Source organism: Euprymna scolopes, chromosome 9 (genome assembly GCF_053919585.1).
Source record: "Euprymna scolopes isolate OS-2025 chromosome 9, ASM5391958v1, whole genome shotgun sequence".
Lineage (NCBI taxonomy): Eukaryota > Metazoa > Mollusca > Cephalopoda > Sepiida > Sepiolidae > Euprymna > Euprymna scolopes.
This window is the reverse complement of record NC_136490.1, coordinates 90871536-90891115: the sequence shown is the minus strand read 5'-3', so window position 1 is coordinate 90891115 and position 19580 is coordinate 90871536. Positions and strand designations below refer to the sequence as shown.

Genomic DNA, 19580 nt, shown 5'->3' with positions numbered 1-19580 from the left:
CCACTTTGACCCGAAGTAGTAGTACCTGTTAGGGTCCCAATTATAGGTTAAATAGAAACTTGAAAATAAATACTTGAAATAGTATTTAAATAGACTTGAAAAAAAAATATTCTATTAAAAAATTTTTCTTCAAAATAACTGGATTTGGCATTAAATAACCTGAAAAGGGTTGATATACCATAAAACAACCAAGCATACAAATATTCTATTTTATAGGTGTTTAAAACGAATACATACTCAACGATAATGTTGTACCATCTTTGAACAAAACAAATAATATACTTTGATCCTAGCCAAAGATCTAGAAAATGTTTCATGTTTGATATAACAGCAATATCAGATGAAATTTTAAAAATTTCTTTAATTACATCTTCAGCAAGCAGGCGATTCCATCTTTTCAAAAAGAGGTGGGAGATGATCATGTACATGCAAACATGGAATTACCTTAGCATATTATTATATAAATTATTATATAGAAGTATTATTCTTTATAGATAGATTTGTTGTTTTGGCATCTAATTTATATATGTGTTTATGGTGCATACAGACATATATGTAATTTAGATGGTTATGTTGAAAAAGAGAATCACTCTTTATCTAAATCTCCACAAAGACATTAAGAAATTGTAACAAGTGATTGAATCAACAGAGTAAGAAGGAACGAGATAAATATATGGATTGTTAAGTGAAAGAAAGAGGACTTGTTCTCTTATTTATAGCTAATTAAAACAAATTAAATCTGAATGTAAGCATAACTCAATCCCGGAACTAGGGTATATTTAAGCATGTATTTTGTGTTATTTAATAAAGTATATAGGGAAAAAAACTTATCGAAATGAATGCTAAGTAATCGTAAGTAATGTTGATATTATCTGAAGTTGAAAATGTTTGTCTGCTCTAAAGGAAGTGTGTGAGACTTTTTTTTTTCTATGCTATGTATCTGATAAGCTTTTTCATAATACATTCATAAATGGTGATGAATTCCCATTTAAGAAAATCTATTTGTAGTTTGCAATATAATTATTGGCACTCGCACTTGAAATGACAGATGTTTCCATTAGAATAAAGGAGAGGTATATCATCTATGATATTCAATTTTTTTTTTTAATATTCATGTCTGGAAATGTCTCCCATTCTCCATCTTTTCTCCCCAGCAAAAACATATATTTTTCAATCATTCTTATATACATATGGAAAAAAAGAGAGAGCGAGAGATGGATGGGGTATTTATTCTTCTTTGCCCTTTGGTTCATCTATGTCATACAGATTGTTTTAAATCTTTTCTTTTTTGCGATTCTGAAGTTTCAACTAATTGTGTTCTTTCCCACATCTTTTATAAGCGTAATTCTTTATCGTGTTTGTTATTGCATTATTAAAAAAAAGGAAATTAATTTTCTCAAACATTGTATCGCGTCTTTGCAATGACATGTGCATTTGCTTAGCTGATTTTTTTTTTTTTTTTTTTGAACACGTTTATTTTTTAATAGTTATCTTTTAGTTTTATTTAAACTGTCTTCGTTTTGGAATAATATATAAAAGTGAAATCTTCTCGACATGTTAAATTTATTTCCAATAAAATTTTTTTTTAATTTCATCTCATATATAAAACTAATCGTAGAAGAAAGATAGGGAAGGGTGGGATGCATTTATTTCCTTTTTTCTTCTTTTAACAATTTTTGTGTTACATCTTGTCAACTAAATGAAAAATATGAAAAAATATTAGCATTTTATATATATATATATATATATATATATATATATATATATATATATATATATATATATTACATTATGTGATTTCAAGAGGTATGAAAAATCTTGCCCGTAGGGCTAAAGAATATCAGATGTACTCTATTCATCAGTCAATGGCTTAATATTACTGTATAACATCATCTAACATATATATTTTCTTGCTAGATAGTAATCCATCTGACATATTGACACTTGTTTCAAACTTATTTGTTTTGTTTTCTTTTTTCTTTTTTTTAATATTTTATTGGCAGGAATATATTATTTTATTTCTAGTTTTTCTTTTTGTAAAAAAATTATTCGGGCTAAGAAAACTTAGATTGAAAACACTTTTAATACTCACTGAATATTCTTATACCTCAAAGGGTAGTAATCTTGTAATGAGTTATTTCCCTTGACTTCTGCAAGAAATAAATATCTAAAACCCCATTAAAAAAAGAAAAATATCATTTTTAACCGTTAATGGGAAGTTTCCACATGGATTACAGTACACACTGTTCTTTACTATTAATGTCATGTATGCTCAAAAAGTTTATAAAAATTCTTGTTTCAGAATATCACTCTGTTATTAAATTAAAATCACAAAAATTAATTTTCGTTTCTTCATCAGCAAGTAAGTTATTTTTTGCAGTCTCTATACACAAACTGCTATGGTTTAGGAGATAAACCCATACAGCTACATTTATTCTGAAATTATAGCGCCTTTATTATAAGTAAATTTTAAATCAAGAAAACTTGCTGTTAATCTCTTTCATATAATGCCAGCTTGAATTAAAAATTAAAATTCCTATATTGTGTTTGGAGACAGTTTATTATTAAAATTTAGAATTAATTATGTTTGATTTAATATTTCTTTGCAGATGGATTGCTCCATTAATTTTAAAATAGTATGTTATGTGTCACAATTTATAATTATAATATAGATATTTTAGATTAATTTCAGAAATGTTTGGAAAACTTCATTCAAAAATAAGTCAAACAGCTTTTTTTTGTTTGTTTTGATAGTTTATATTTTTTTTAAATTATCCAAATTATTTTATGAAATTTGAAGTATTAAAATAATTGAGGGTTGTTAGTCATTTATTTCAAATTTAAAGAAATATCAGTTCTGGTAGTGTTTGAAGTTAATGAAATTCTATAGAAAAAAATAGCTAAATAAAAAGATTTAAGACAAGACAATCAACAAATACATCTCCAGTTAAATTACCAAAATAACTAATTCAAGAGTATATGGTCCTGGCTATGACTTTAAAAAACATCCAATGGTGAGGCCACATTTGGGGGATGTGGCGAATGTGGATTTGCCGCTTAGTTACAATTGCTCTCAGGTCCACTTTCGCCTGGTGTGTTAAAACCTGTTAGGGCATTTGGTTCTACCAAATGAGACTGTTTGAAGATACTAGCTTCCTGGCCTCAAATGCACAAAACGTTAATATCATTACTTTTTATCTCTTTCCTTTTGCAAAACTCAATCATGTTCTGCAAAGTCAAAAGCAAAAAAAAAAATTCTATTACAAAACAAACCTAATACCATGAATAAATATTTGAAGGTATAAAAACAGCATTATTTAACATAAAAGGGGTTGATATGCTGTAAAACAAAACAACCAAATCAATAGTGTGTAATTCAGAATTCCATTTTAGAAATAGAAATAATCATTGTTGAACTTAGTAATCTAATATATAAAAGACTATATGTTTGTCTGTCCATCTGTCTATATTTTCAAATTCTGTTTTTTCCAAAAATAAAAGTCGCAGAGTGGCACTAGGGGCCTCAAATGATTGGATTTTTATGGACCATTCTTTTATGGGTCTTTAATTTTTAATCAGTTCATATGCGTGCCACATTGATACAGTGTTAACGTTACCAGCTTTGAATGCTAGTTTTGATTCTTGCTGATGGCACCCAAATACTTTTTTTTTTTTTTAAATTTTTAAAATCATAACTCTATCATAATAAATACGAAATCTGAACAAATTAAAATATCATATTCAAGCGTACTTTACAACTAGGCAAAGCCAGCCCCTCCACCGCTAGTATTGACTATTTTAACTTTATTTACTTCTCTTTCTTCATCCTGTTTTTTTTAGAAATCATCGACTAGGTTATATGTCCATTTTAAAATCTAATTTATAAAACTCACTGTGTCTCTTTATCTGTCTGTCTCCATATTTTCAAACTCTATCTCCTCCGAAACTAAAAGTCGCAGAGCGGCACTAGGGGCCTCAAATGTGTGAATTTTTATGGACCGTTCTTTTATGGGTCTTTAAACGTTTAAAATAGTTTTTAAGGGGTCAAAAAATGGGTCAAAATTGAAAAAATCGTTATACAGTTTATACATTCATCTTAGTTTATTTTTAATCAGTTCATATGCGTGTCACATTGGTACAATGGTAACGTCATCAGCTTTGAATGCTACAGTTTTGATTTTGGTTTCGATTCTAGCTGATGACAGCCAAATACTTTTTTTCAAAAAAAATTTGGAAATCACGACTATAATAATATATACTAAAACCAACACAAAGTCAAGTATCTGCAGAATGTCTTCTTGGTTCCTCCTCTTCTCTTTTCTCTCTCCCAACAATCGAGCACAGCATATAATAACAAAAACTCTAAAGCACGTCTGACAGCACTGACTTTTGCCAACAGTCTACCCCTCCTCTTAACAACACAGGCTTTTTATATCGCAAAATCGTTCACCTCTATTTGCATATTCTTCTAACTCACGTGATCACTACTCTATAAATAAGAGTCTTGACCGTTTCTTTTCTTTCTTTTTATTTATTTTCGGTGACGACCCGCACATGGTCTATCCAGGTAAGTCACGCATCTCCACACTCCCCCCTGATCTCATGATCACAAACAGGACATGCGGGCAATCGTCGTTGGCGGGTACTCCTTCGAAGAATCGGGGGCAGCACTTCCTCATTGCTGTTTTCTTCATTACCACCATCATTACTACCAGTCTGTTCCATTATCCCGTCTCGTGGTTCCATAGGCGGTGTCTCACAATCAGGGCAGGGGGGCAGTATCCGTCTTTGTCGGGTACTTCTCCGAAGAATCGGAGGTGTCATCTCCTCGGTGTGCTCCATCATCCCTTCTCGCGGGGTTTCGCAATCACGGGGGAAGGGCAGTATTCGTCTCTGTCGAGTATTTCGATGAGGCATTACTTCCTTGTGTCCATCGCTCTCCTCACTATTGTCATCAGTACGTCCCATCATTCCCTCGTCTGGTTCTGTTGGTGGTGTTTCTATGCTCACCTGAAGGGGCAGTAATTGATCAGGATCATCTCTGAACGGTGTGTGATCCTCCTCATCGTCCTCAGAATCAGAAGAGGTATAACAAGGGCGGATATCTTTTACGTGACGTGGTATGCCACCAATCAACATAGTCTGAGGACTTATGATTTCGTCTATTTTTCCCCGGAAAAATTTTGTAGTGCACCCAGCATTCGGGGGTTTTATCCAAACAAGGTCTCCCACCTGATATGGTGTATTGACAACACTCACCACTGATGGTATGGCATCAACTCCTTTCACACACTGTTCATATTGGTAAATCCCATTGGCTGGTGCAGTTGCTGGTGTTGTATTGTCCTTGGGTGTTATATTATACCAGTACACAGCTTCTGGAATAGAGCACTGCGTCCTGGCTGCAATTCTTTTGATGGTGCGGTGACACCGTTCTGCTATACCATTACCCTCGGGATAATATGCACACCGATAATGCATTTTAATCCCCCATTCGTGCACGAATTTCTGAAATTCTTGACATCGAAATGTGGCGGCATTATCAGTCAGAATTTCAATCAGGGCACCACGTTCAAAGAAGACGGCTCTCAACTGTTGTATAATGCTGGCTGCATCCTGTCGTGTCAACAGGCGCCATATTGTGAAACGCGTCGGGCCACAATCCGTCATGGTCAAAAAATGTTTGTCCCCATAATGTGTTATGTCCATCCCTACTCGCTGCCAGTTGCCCTCCACCTCGAGCTTCCCTTTTTGCCATTGGGATGGTGCCGGATCAATTCTCTGACATCCTTCACACGAACGTATGGCTGCTTTCACTGATGCTTTTGTAGTTGCAGGGCATACTCTTCGGACAAAATATGCAGTCCTCTGAATTCCAGGATGTCCAATCTGTTGGTGTATCATACGGATCTGGTCAGGTGTTAATTGATCCGTTACAGTCGCGCATGTTTGTTGTTGAAGATCGGATCCCTGCCTCATTGCATCGATCCACCTCTTTGGTACTCGAGTCAAGCTATCAGCCAAATTCTGCATCGACGAGACTAACGTAATGTCTACCTGCAAGCTGTATTCGTCAACTAGACGCTTAATTATTGCTAGTCTCCTTCGTACTAGCATTTCACTTGCAGCTCTAGTCTTAACTCGAGCCTTTCCAGTCAAGGTGTCGGTTAACCAATGGTAAACACACAATGAGTCAGTGTGGAGATGCACAACATTAGTCTGCCATTGCAATGCGAGATTAAGACCTTTTAACGTGGCATCAAGTTCTGCCAAATTTATATGTTGGGCATCATTTTTCGGACGAAGCCAGCATGCATCTTCCACAACAACACTTAGTTGCTCCAACACGACACCTGTAGCCAACGAACTTGCGTCAACCCATGCATTTAGTTCGTTTCCAGACACTTGCCACTCACCCCGGGCAGGGTCATTCCTATGCACTCTGGACAGCATTTCAGCCATCATTTGTTGGAGAGAATCATCATCCGCAACATTGTCCCATCCTTTTGTTACTGTAGTCACTTGTCTTTTCACCTCTCCTGTTGCTGATCAGAGCCATCCACAGACAGGTAGATGTCCTACCAATTTACCACAGATAGAAAACACAGTACGTCTTGTTAATACATTGGGTAACTTTGGAAGTGGGCTCCCTCGCTTCCATCGCAACGTATTGCCCTCCTCCCAGACCTCGAGGCCTAGCACGGGCACTCCATCCTTTAGGCGCTTAGGGTCTTTGCTTATTAACGCAAACGCTTTCAGTTTTATTCGAACTGCATCCGCAGACATGATGTCCTCATTAACATAGATGTCATCTATGTAGGCTGAAGCAGCTTTTGCTGTGGTCTCATCCTGCATCAAAACAGTTTTAATAATGGTTGTCATAATCAAGGGTGCTACGTTTAGGCCAAAACCCAAACGTGTCAAACAATATAGTTTTCCCTTGAGTAGTACTGTCTGAAACGGCCATAATGACTCATGGACACGTATCTGCAGGTAGGCCCTCTTTAGATCCAGAAGTGCTACATTGCTCCCTTTTTGACGCCACTCTCTCAGTTTAGCAGCACACACATCTGCGTTTCCGGTAAACGCATCAACATGCCGATTCAACTCTCGGTAATCCATTACGAGACAAATTTTTTCTTTGGTAGGTTGTTCAACAGCCATGAGCGGAATTAACCCCTTGGGTGGTCCCAGACGTTCCTGTGGGTATGGTATTAACCAACCATTGTCAATCCACATCTGAAGTTCTTCTTCATATGCGGCCCTATTCTTGGTAGAAACTGCATACTCTAGAATCGTGTTGCACAGCCGATCTGGTTCTTGGCCCATGGCCCATTTCCACTTTGCAGTCCACACCCTTTCGTTGTCATCAAATGTAGCACAGAAGTCCTTTTCTTCAATCGACATGGCTGCACAGACGTCTTTCCCTTCTCCAAGCCTGATACCTCTAGCTGCTGTGATTGTAACGCCTCCTAGTGCTTGTATTGCATCAATTCCAAGCAACATGTCGTAGCCAAGGGGTTTCTCCTGCATCACCAGAACGTCAACTTTAGCTGTGTCACCCTTCTCAGTACAGATTGTGACTGTCCTTTCACCACAACATACCCGTGATAAGCCATTGATGGTCATAACGCCGACTGGGTTCCTCCGCCACACCGGACAACAATGGGCACTAACTATAGACCGGGAACACCCCGTGTCTATAAATGCTGAACACTGCACATCATCAAGTTTAACGCTAATGACAGGCAATCCTGTGTTTATTGGTTGGCAGGGGGCAAGGGTAGCGATAGTACCTTGCCCCCCAACTTCGTTTCCCGAACAGTTGCGAGATATGTGCCCAAACTTATTGCAGCGATAGCATTGCACTGGTCTCTTTGATTGTGGATATACACCTCTCCTATCACTCCGGCACTCTTTAGCAAAATGATTGGCCTCCCCACATTTATAGCACACTGGGGTGGCATGCTTATTACTATCTGGAAGAGAGTCCACATTGCCTCCATGTCGAAAACGAGCTGCTGCTGCAATTGGTTCCTGTTCCTTACAGATGTTTCGAGCTCGGGCCAATAACTCATCAGTTGACAATTCATCGATTCTTGATGATGCCCGCAACAGTTTACTGACCTCCTCGGGTAGGCCTACCAAAAAAGCACAGCTTAATATTTTATCGTTGACCCCACCAAACGGTACAGATAATTTTCGCAGGTCGGCTAGGTACACATCGACTATTTCCTTGGGTTGAAGTGTCCAGCTCGTGAACTGTTGCCACGCAACAAATGGATCTGTACCAAACGCTGTATACAGGCTCTGCTTGATTTCATCCCAGTCTGGTTCATCCCCGAGTTGTTGGTAGACTGCATAGGCCCCTCCGGTTAGCCTCAAAGGGATAACTGTGGCTGGTTCTTTAATTTTACGCAGTTTACAGATTTTCTCTGCCTTTTCAATCCATTCGACGACAGCCGGTCCAGTGGTAGATCCGTCGAACTCGGGTATTAAGCGAATGTCGAATCTGTCCATTAGTAGTAACCGCACACCAAGCGCCGAAATAGCTTAAAACCAACACAAAGTCAAGTATCTGCAGAATGTCTTCTTGGTTCCTCCTCTTCTCTTTTCTCTCTCCCAACAATCGAGCACAGCATATAATAACAAAAACTCTAAAGCACGTCTGACAGCACTGACTTCTGCCAACAGTCTACCCCTCCTCTTAACAACACAGGCTTTTTATATCGCAAAATCGTTCACCTCTATTTGCATATTCTTCTAACTCACGTGATCACTACTCTATAAATAAGAGTCTTGACCGTTTCTTTTCTTTCTTTTTATTTATTTTCGGTGACGACCCGCACGTGGTCTATCCAGGTAAGTCACGCATTTCTCCACATATACAAAATTTGGACGGATTAAAATATCGTATTTAAGCATATTTTATGACCAGGCAAAGCACTCCCCTCCCGCTAGTATAGCAAAAATTAATTTCATGGTATAAAATTTTAAAAATGTTTCAATTAAAAACGATGAAAACAATGTTTTAATGCTGAGTATGCATACCAATTGTTCTATTTTGTTCATTTCCAACAAAGTATAATATTCTAAAATAAGAAAACATTTACCAACTATAAAATTGATAACTTCTATGCATTTTACATCACTTTGTTCCCATATCAGATGTTTTTTGATATTTCACAAGTTCACTCGACATGTCAACTCTTTCCAAATTTTTCTTTATACAGTCTTGGCTAATCACTTCTAAATTTTTCCTGGTTGTTGGTTGGTTGGTTGGTTGTTTTTTTTTTACGGCACATCAACCTTTTGCAGGTTATTTAATGCCAAATCTGGTTATTTTGAGGAACGATTTTTATGGGGTATATTTGTTTTTTAAGTCGGATTCTATTTAACCCATAGTTGAGACCCTAACAGGTACTACCACTCCGGGTCAGAGTGAATCTGGGAGTAATGGCAATTAAAGGGTGGCTCCACACTCTCCAAAGCCCGCAAACTAGGGCCTCACCATCGGATATAGTTTTAGGTCATATCCAGGACTTTTCTTGGTTGACTATCCCTGTTTCTGCAATAGGAGGATGAACATCCCATTAACCATATCAGTTTAAACCTTAGGATAACCTTTATGTTGGACAAAGGTAGCGTTTTCAGCAAATCTTCCCTGACCTAATGTGTTGAGTTTGGTCAGATTTTATATTACTAATAAAGGAATTTAGGAAAATTCAACAAACAGATACTTATACTATATACAAGAATAAAAAAGCATTGGAAATGCAAAAGGATATAGGGATGGTATGCCAAAAAGTATACAAACAAGATAGCTATGAATGGCTAGGCACATGGAAATAGAATTGCATCCAAAGTATAGCCCTATAGCTTTTCTCCAATCTTCATTCCGTGCCATCATTACGGTTGTAAAAAGCTATAGGGCTATACTTTGGATGCAATTCTATTTCCATGTGCCTAGCCATTCATAGCTATCTTGTTTGTATACTTTTTGGCATACCATCCCTATATCCTTTTGCATTTCCAATGCTTTTTTATTCTTGTTTATTAGTATTTTCACTTACAGTCTTATTTTTAAACTTACATTCATGATAGTATTGTCTTTTTTAGGAGGCGGCTCATTGCCGCCTCCATTAGTAGCAGGTCGCTTCCTGCTGGATTTTAGGTCTTTGGGTTTTGCGCCTTAGGAGTTGCCTCTTTGTCCTCCATCGGTTCTATATTACATAGAGTGCTACCGCCTCTGTGATAAAACAGTTAGAGTATTATAAAGTTCTAAAATGTTCATACCTTCACTATTAAATTTTTATTGGTTCATTCTTTGGCGTTTTGGCAAAGATTTGGCAGTTTTTGATATTTTTATTTATAATAGTTTGTGCATGAGGCAGCTTTTTCCCCCTTGGGATCCCTGTTATACCGTGCTTTTGAGTCAGCACGTGAGGCAGCCTTCTTTTTTTCTGGTTCTTTGTTATAAAGAGCACGTGAGGCAGCTTTTTTCTCCTCAGAATCCTTGTTATACCGTGCTTTTGAGTCAGCACGTGAGGCAGCCTTCTTTTTTTCTGGTTCTTTGTTATAAAGAGCACGTGAGGCAGTTTTTCCCCCTCAGAATCCTTGTTATACCGTGCTTTTGAGTCAGTACATGAGGCAGCCTACTTTGCCTCAGGATTTGCATGATACTTAATTTTTATTATTTCAGCATGTTTCTGATAGTATTCTTTTTGCTCAGATAATACCTTGACTTTGTTTTTTTTTTTCATAGTCTATATTTCTCTGAGCTTTTTTACTACGTGCTGACTTTGGCATTTTTTATTAAATGTAAACATATAACACTTATGTGTATCTTACTATAATATCACTTATCTTATAGCAAGACAACTCTCGTAGAATTGAGATACTGCCCCGTCACTAATAGTTAAAGTGTGGAATGGTATATACACCAATAGTGTAGTTGTTATCTTCATATGAAGTCCTAATCAGTGACAGTGTGAGGTTACTTGGTTAATTTATTGTAGTTTATTTTAGAAAACTTACTTGTTTTTATTAGTAGATTGTGTATAGTAGCCACAATATCTAGTTATTTTTGTGGCTAGGGCTTGGATTTTGATTCTTTTTGGTCAGCTTCCAGTGAGTTCTTAGAAGATGACTTTCTTGCAGTTTCTTTTGCGGTTAATTTAACTTATTTCCTTTGGCGTTTGGTGAGTTCTTAGAAGAACTGGTCTGATCTACTTTTCTTAGCGAGCGAAGAGATTCAGCTGCATTTAACAATGGTTGCTATAGTGTATTTTTGCGCATGCGTGAGAATTTCAAGTTTTCTCCTTATTTTTCAATAGTTTGACAGTAGTCATGTGTCTTTCTGCCAAGAGCGACAGACGTCAGTGTTCTGTCTGAACAAAGAGCAATATGTGTTTGATTACATTTTATGTTAGTTCCGTATGCACAAGGAAAGAGCAATGCATGTTAAAATGCCAATAATTCCTAAACCTTTTGTTAGAGTTCCAATATTTGATGTTTAAATTTGGAGCTATTATCAAAACTTCAAATACTTTATGTATAATTTGTTTTTACTTATGCATGTATGTGAACATATTGAATTGTTCAAAATAAATTGTCAGTATTTTGTAACATTAGGATAATTATAAAGTTTACCAGGTGTTAAATTTCTGTTTTTGAGCGATTAATATGCTTGTCTTTGTTTTTTTAGCACTATTGCATCCTGTAAAAAAGTTTTTTTGTTTTGTTTTACAGTATCTGTTATTAATTTGTTAGGTGAAAGTATGCAACAGTTGCAAAACAATATCCCTTCCTCACGTTTGTTATAGGTTTCTAAATAATCACATGATTAATTCATTGCGCTTCAGTAAAGGCATAAGTCCTAAAAGAATATAATGAATGTCCAAAGAGGAAAAGTATGATTATATAAATAAAAGAAAATAAGCGAATATTAATCATCAAACTGCGGCATATATGTTTTGAAACAAACAGACACGAGCGAGTAGACGGACAAAAATTGGAAGAAGAAAAAAAAAGAAGTTTTGATGAAAACAAAGAAAGAAAGAAAGAAAGATGAATGTAGAAGAACAGCTCTCGGAATAAACATCCCCAACCTTCTTTTAACAATAGGTAGAAAAAAAAGTATCATTTGTTGTTAGTGGGTAAATGACGCTATGATACAGTGTAAAAAAATAGCAAACTAACTTTTCAAACAAACAAAACTAAAAATATGTTTTCGCTAAAGCAAAGAAAAAAGTATTTAAAAAAACAGAAGAAAACAGTTACCAATAAGGAGAAAAAAAAAACCAGTAAAGTTTATGAATTTAATCGATCCCATAATATATTGTTTTGAAGTGTTCGTTTAGAATGAGATAATTCCGGAATAAGAGAATTAGTGGGCAACCAATCAAAGGAAGTGGATTTTCATGAGGGAGAATTTATTTATTTTTTTTATTCTAATATGAGAAAGTTAATGCTATATCTGTGGTTGTATGAGTCAGTTAAGGGCGCTGTAAGCCTAGAATATATGAAAAGTGTAGAATTCTTTCTGGCATTGACTGGTAGTGGTGGGGAGGATTAAATATTTAGAGGAAAAAATATAGATGTTGTGCTTGTAATGGTGTTGCTCCTAGGATGCCATGTAGCATTTTATTATGACGACTTAATATGTCTACAATGGTGTTCGAAAATTACATAAGATAGTGGCTAATAGCCTAGACATATTGAATTTGTATGTGGCATCTGTTGTTGCAAACCTACGATACTTTGGTCCAGAGAGGAATTTCTGGTGTCTTTTTATTATATAGGAGATAGAGAGAGTAGTAGTAATACAATGGTCCACATATCCTTAAAATATTTTTGATGTATGGATAGTAGTTAAATCATTAAAACATTTTTTTTTTTATATATTCATTCAATACTAGCGGGTCAGCCCAGCTTTGCTCGGGCCCTATGTACTGTTCATAACTTGTCCTACGTGTAAGTACACTTTATGTAATTTTCAAATGTTTAGACCAAAATTTGTTGGAGTAATTTCGTAGAGACCACAGAAGTCAATTTTTTAAAACTTCGACCTCTTAACATTTATTATTTTAGTCTCAAATCAAAATACAAAGTTTTACCCATGTCCAAGTTACCTACATCTAAAATTTCAAGTCTTTAGACCTAAAATTGGCGGAGGAATTTGGTAGAATCTGCAGAGGTCAACTCTTTCAACTTTGAACTTTTGGCAGCCAAATTTTTATGCCCCAAAACTGATTAAAATGCTTGCCACATGTCTGAATACCTGTTATGTATAAATTTCAAATGTCTAGACCTAAAATTAGCTGAGTAGTTTGCTAGACACAGCAAAGGTCAAATCTTTTACACTTTGACCCTTTGGCAGCTCAAATTTTCGACCCATACCGATTAAAAAGCTTGCCCTATCTCTGAATACCCTTTATTCAAAATTCCAAACGTTTAGACCAGAAATTGGCTGAGTAATTTGGTAGAGACCACAGAGATCAAATTTTTTAAAACTTTTACCCCAACTTAATATTTACTTTTTGGGGCTCAAATCTAATTATAAAGTTTAATCCGTGTCCAAGTAACCTACATTTAAAATGTCAAGTGTTTAGACCCAAAATTGGTGGAGGAATTTGGTAGAGTTTTCAAAGGTCAAATCGTTGAACTTTGACCCCTTGACAGCCAAATTTCTGGCCAAAAACTGATTAAAAAGATTTTCCCAAATCTCAATACTCCGTATGTCAAATCTCGAGTCTCTAGACCGAAAATTGACAGAGTTATTTGGTAGGGAAATGTACGTATACATACACACACACACACACATTTTCACTTTTATAGATATATAGATTTCGAATGCACCATGTTCTTCATCAGTAATGTTGACATGAGTTTATTTGAATTACATGATGTAATAGTATATGTATAATCTTTTATAGCTTACTTTCCATAAATATATTTTCTTACTACTATATGTATGTGGGAGTATGCCTGTATGCTAGAGTACACTTCCAAGAAAAACAAAGTAATAAATAATTTTAATATTCATGCCAATATTTTCATTTTAGAATAATGTAGATCAATTTAAATGAAGAATCAAGATAAATCTAAATGAAAAATAAAAATTCATTGCAAAAATGACGACAATATACCTACTAAAGGAAATATGAATAATGGGAGATATATTCTACACAGGTGAAAAACATTTTGTTTTAATCAATGTATAACGTAGATATTTATAAATATATATATAACCCCTCCACTCACAGACTATATATATATATATATATACATATATATTTTTTTATTATTATTATTATTCTAACTATATATTTATTGGAATTCTTCCTGTGTTGTGTAATTTCCACATCTTTAATAAATAATATCGCCGCAGTGTTTTTTTTATATCGCTACAATGCTGTGACATTTACAATGAATTGTCATTTTAAACAGATATACAAAATAAAAAATTAAAAGAAAAATGGAAACATTTTCTTTGACAGTGTCAATACTGTTCTTTATAATATAGATGGCTTTCTTTTGTTTTTTACCTTTATCAGTGACTGGAGGCTACAAAGTATACAGTCTCAGTGTGGGTGGAATCTGGGGGTCTACACCTGTGCGTGTGTGTGTGTGTCTTCAGTGATAATCATCAAATAGTTATTGTTGCATTTTTATCAACCCTCATTTTCATTACCCCTTTTTTCACCCCACCCCCCACATATGTGTTGTTTTTTTGTTTTTGTTTTTTTTTGTGTGGGCGTGTGCATTATCAAGCTTTATTCAATCTTATATATTGAATTGAGGCCACTTTCCAGTCTGAAGAGACAAATGGATATCTACTGTAAGACTACATTAGAGCACAGTTTGCATCATTGCTTGATTCCAATGACAAGTTGAAATCCAGGACGACTGAAAACCATGCCCAGATAAACACAGAAAAGCTTGTTTTTATTTTGGTGTTTTTCTTCTAGACTCATTGCACAACCTAGGCTTGAGTTTCATCTACTATTTAATACATAACTGGAAAGTGAATGTGTAGCATCATACCTTTCCCAAGGTTATTAGTAAAATTGATGTACTTCGCTCAACGATTTGAATCTATCATACTTACGCCACAACCTGCACCTCTAACCATTACTATCGCATTGCAACTTCTTATCTTTAGCAGCACGACATATTAAAATCTGTAATGCTCATCAAATGGTTATGTGTAGCGTTTCTTTTTATAGTTAGCTATCACAAAACTATTACTTTCATTTAAGGGATTCACTTGTAATTTTTTAAGATTCAATGTTACTTAAAACCTGAAAAGCTGCACTTACTTGATTTCATAGGCCAGTCAATTTGTCTTCCAAAGGTTTTATCACAAATTAGATAAAAAAGAAAAAGAATTTTACATTGCGTACATTAATTACTGGTATATGTAAAAATTATCTTACTCTCATTCTCATCTTTTATGTACAGCGAATACCCTAGTTGGGCCCCTACTGGGAAAGCAAAAAACAGGTCACCATTGTTATTCCATATTAATGTTTACTCTGTCAACGTTTTTGAGTCTGATGACAATATTTATTAAGAGTTGCTTTTTGTTCTATATATATATATATATATATATATATATATATATATATATATATATATACCTATCATCAGGAAAACTCAATGTTTAATTAAAAAAATTACCAATTTTCGTAAAAATTATCGATTTTCATAAATCCTGACCTGTCAGAAGAAACTTAGCAATGAATTTCAAATGAGAAATAGATTTGGATTCCAATTTTCATCATATTTTACCGATTGATAAAGTTATTCTAAAGCATTTACAAATTAAAAGTTTTTATAATTATATAAATACTGAACTAATAGATTATGTGTGGCATAGTATATTTATAGAACTCTGTGTATCTTGTGATTTTGCCTCTGTGTTATTGTGCAAAGTGAATGATGTTACAAAATGCAAACAACGTTAAGAAAGAGTTGTTAAATGAAAAAGTAATTGGAAAGAAACGAATGATGTAATTAAAAGAGAAAATTAAGGAAGAGCAAAAAGGGAAGGGGGCAGAATGCATAAGAAATTAATGATTATTATGCAGGAAAGAACTATATATATTTAATAATATAAATAACAAATGCTGACCTAATGGTTGATTTAGTTATGCATATACGATATATCAAATACATCTTTCTGTCAGTATTGTCATTGTGAATATGGCATTTGTTGGTTCCTTGTCTGCGACAAATCCAAATTGCACTTCTGATATTTCAGGTCATATTTTGTTTCGCAATCTCTTCATTAGTATTTTCAGAATGAACTCCAATGTACGGATCATCAAGCTAATCGTTCTGTGACATTCACAGTCGGTTGTTCCAGGTTTCTTTGGGAGTGTGATGAATGTGGAGATAAACATACTTGCAGGCATCTTTTTAGTGTTATAGATGCTATTGAGAAGAACAGATAGCTTATTAATGTCTTTTTTCTCAAGTGTTTCATACGTTTCCACTGGCATAGAGTTCAAGCCAACAGCTTTTCCTTTGTTCATTTCTCTGACATATTCAACTTCTGCCTCTAAGATCGGTGATCTTTCTATGGCTTTAGTAATCTCAGGCTGATTTCTTCTGTCGTCATAAAAGAGGTCTTCAATATAATCTGCCCATCTGTTCACTATGTCTGTTTCATCCATCAAGACATTCCCATCTTTTGATTTTATACAGTCGCTATAAGAAGATGAGTTCTTGTCTGTGATGTCATTGACCTTACTGTGCATGTACTTATTATCTGTTATTTTGGTCGTCTCAATTTCCTCACATTGCTCATTAAGCAATACCTCCTTTTTGACTCGCCACACATCTTTATTTCTTTGTCTATGGATTTATAATTGGCAGGATCATCCTTTACTTTTGGTTGAGTGTTCATTTTGTCAAGGATTTCTTGTGTTATCCATTTCTTGTACTTTTTCTTAGATTTTAGTGTGATGTTCTTTCCTATCACCTCTTTGATGCTATTCTTCAGCTTTTCCTATTGACTTTCTATGTCAGTGACCGCCTCCAAGGCCGAAAGTCTGTTAAGTGCCACTGAAAAACTCTCCTTAAGTACACTATTCGTTTTTAACAGTTTGAATTTATAATTTGGTTGATGTTTTGTCTTTTTAAGGATTTTCAATTTCAAGTTGAATGTGCACACCAGAGATATGGTCACTACCACTGCTCCTGGTCCTGGCATAGATTTTTCTGATTTGATTGTATTTCGGAAGTCAGATTGGATCAAAATCTAATCCACCTGATTGCACTGTCTATTACCTGGTCTCATCCATGTCCACTTTTTCCTTGGATGATTCTCATACCATGTATTTGTTGCAATATATTCGTTTTCATTATACTATTCCAGCAATCGTTCATGAAAATAAATTTTAAAAATTTATTTATTTTTATTGCTCCTTACATCAAGTTGTTTCATATCTTGTCCTAAGCGATTTTCATAAAAAGGTTAATTTCTCATTTTAAACTAATTCATAAAAGCAACTTCATATTAGTAAATTGCCTCATGAAGACCCTCTTTTAACTAATCTTTATTTATTAAAGAAGTAATGTAGGAATTTTTTTTTTGTTTTTACACGGTGGTCACCACTTATCAAGGCCCGAAAGCAGGCAGGCGGAACAGAGTTCCACAGGCGTGCAGTTCTAAGAAAGAAGCTTTGTTCATGGAATCTACGTTTTGATTTAGGCACAGATAAAGAGTGGAGAAAATTTTTGACAGTGGATTCAGCTAGACGGGTGTTTTTCATGAAAGATTGGCGAGAGGGGACCAGAGATTGGAGTTCAGACGAGCACCTGTCATGGAAATAACGATAAAACAAGGATAGGCTCGCAGCGTCTCTTCTGTGGGAGAGAGGTTGCAGAGAAGAGAAAAGGGCATCCCCCACTAAGCCACAAAGTCTATTTTGTACTCTGTCAAGGCAGGATAGGCTGTTTTTAGCAGCTCCTGTCCAGATATGGCAGCAGTACTCCATCCTTGGACGTACTTGGCTTTTATATAGATAGAGAATTGCATCAGTAGTGAGATATCTTCTGGAGCGGTAGAAGGATCCCACCATCTTTCCAGCGACCTTGGCAACAGACTTAATGTATGTGTTCCATTTCAGATCAAGAGTAAAGGACAAACCCAGAAGTTTGTCAAAACATGGGGCTTCTCCTAGACGAGAGCCATCCATTTCAGTTGATGCCAGATGGGGATCAGAGCGTTGATGATGTAAAGATAGGAGTTTGGTTTTAGATGCATTAAAGGTAACCAGCCACGTCTTCCGCCACTGAACCACGCGCTCGAGATCAGAGGAGAGAGAATCAGAGAGAACTTTGTCATTTACAGCCTTGATGTGTTGTCGTAGATGGTCGTGTCATCAGCATAGATGTCAACGAAAGATTTAATATGTGTTTAGAGAGATCATTGATGTAGATCAGGAAGAGAGTTGGGCCCAGGATTGACCCTTGAGGGACTCCAGCATTAATACTGCAGGCCTCTGATTTTTGTTCATCGACCACTATTCTTATGAGCCTATCGGAGAGAAATGATTTAATGATTGAGAAAACATTTCCAGTTATACCGTAGCTGGAAATCTTGTGAAGTAGGCCCTTATGCCATACCTTGTTGAAGGCTTTTGATATGTCAAGAACAATTGCCCTAGAAAGGAAGCCGTTGTCAAGAGATTAACTGATCTTATGAGATATAACAGTTAGCACATCTGCGGTAGATCTTGCAGAGCGGAAACCATATTGTGTGTCACTAAGAAGGTTATTTCTGCTGAGGTGGTTGACTATTTCATTTCTCTATTTAATATGGATTCCAGCAACTTACTCATAACACACAGGAGACTTATTAGTCTGTACTGAGAGGGAGATGACTTATCACCTGAATTCTTAAATACAGGGCATACTGATGAGGTTTTCCAGGGAGTCAGAAAGCACTTCTCCTTAAGGCAACGCTTAAAGAGTTTCGTAAGTATAGGAGCAAGTTCTGGTTGAAGCTTTTTTAACACTATAATTGGGATGCCATCAGGGCCAGTTGCTTTACTGGAATCAAGGTTCTTGATTAGCTTGGCGACCTCATGCACAGATATTTGTATGTTACCTAGCGTGTTCTGTGTTATAGGAGGAAATATGGGAAGTTGATGGCCTTCGTCGCATAGGGTAGAATTAGCTGCAAAGTTCTTTGCAAATAGTTTGGCCTTGTCTGATGCTGACGAGATGACCTCTGGTCCATTGATAATGGTTGGGATAGAACGCACACTTCTGTTCAGGATCCTATTTGTTATTTGCCAAAACTGGTGGGAACCAAGCCACTGATCAGCTACTTTGGATTTAACAGACTGAGCTCTCTTGCATTTTTTATTACTCTTTTACAGTGGTTGCTGGCGTTCCTGAAAGCAGCTTTAGTCTCAGTGCATCTATTACGTTGGTATTTATGGAAAAAGTGATTTCTGTGCGCGATAGCAGCAGCACATTCTGGGGAGAACCGTGGTTGACTGTTAGGTTTTTGTTGGAATTTTTTAGATGGGATGAATCAGTCTATGCCGTCAATTAACCAT

General features: G+C 35.7%; 2 protein-coding genes across 5 annotated transcripts in view; one reads left to right on the top strand and one right to left on the bottom strand.

Moving 5' to 3' along the window:
- Positions 1–19580, top strand: part of LOC145284772 (uncharacterized) — a 649584-nt gene that overhangs the window by 577092 nt on the left and 52912 nt on the right. The window lies entirely within an intron of this gene.
- On the bottom strand, positions 16269–16766 carry LOC145284627 (uncharacterized). Its single transcript, XM_080133533.1, has one exon. The coding sequence runs from the start codon at positions 16764–16766 to the stop codon at positions 16269–16271; it is 498 nt and encodes a 165-aa protein (XP_079989659.1).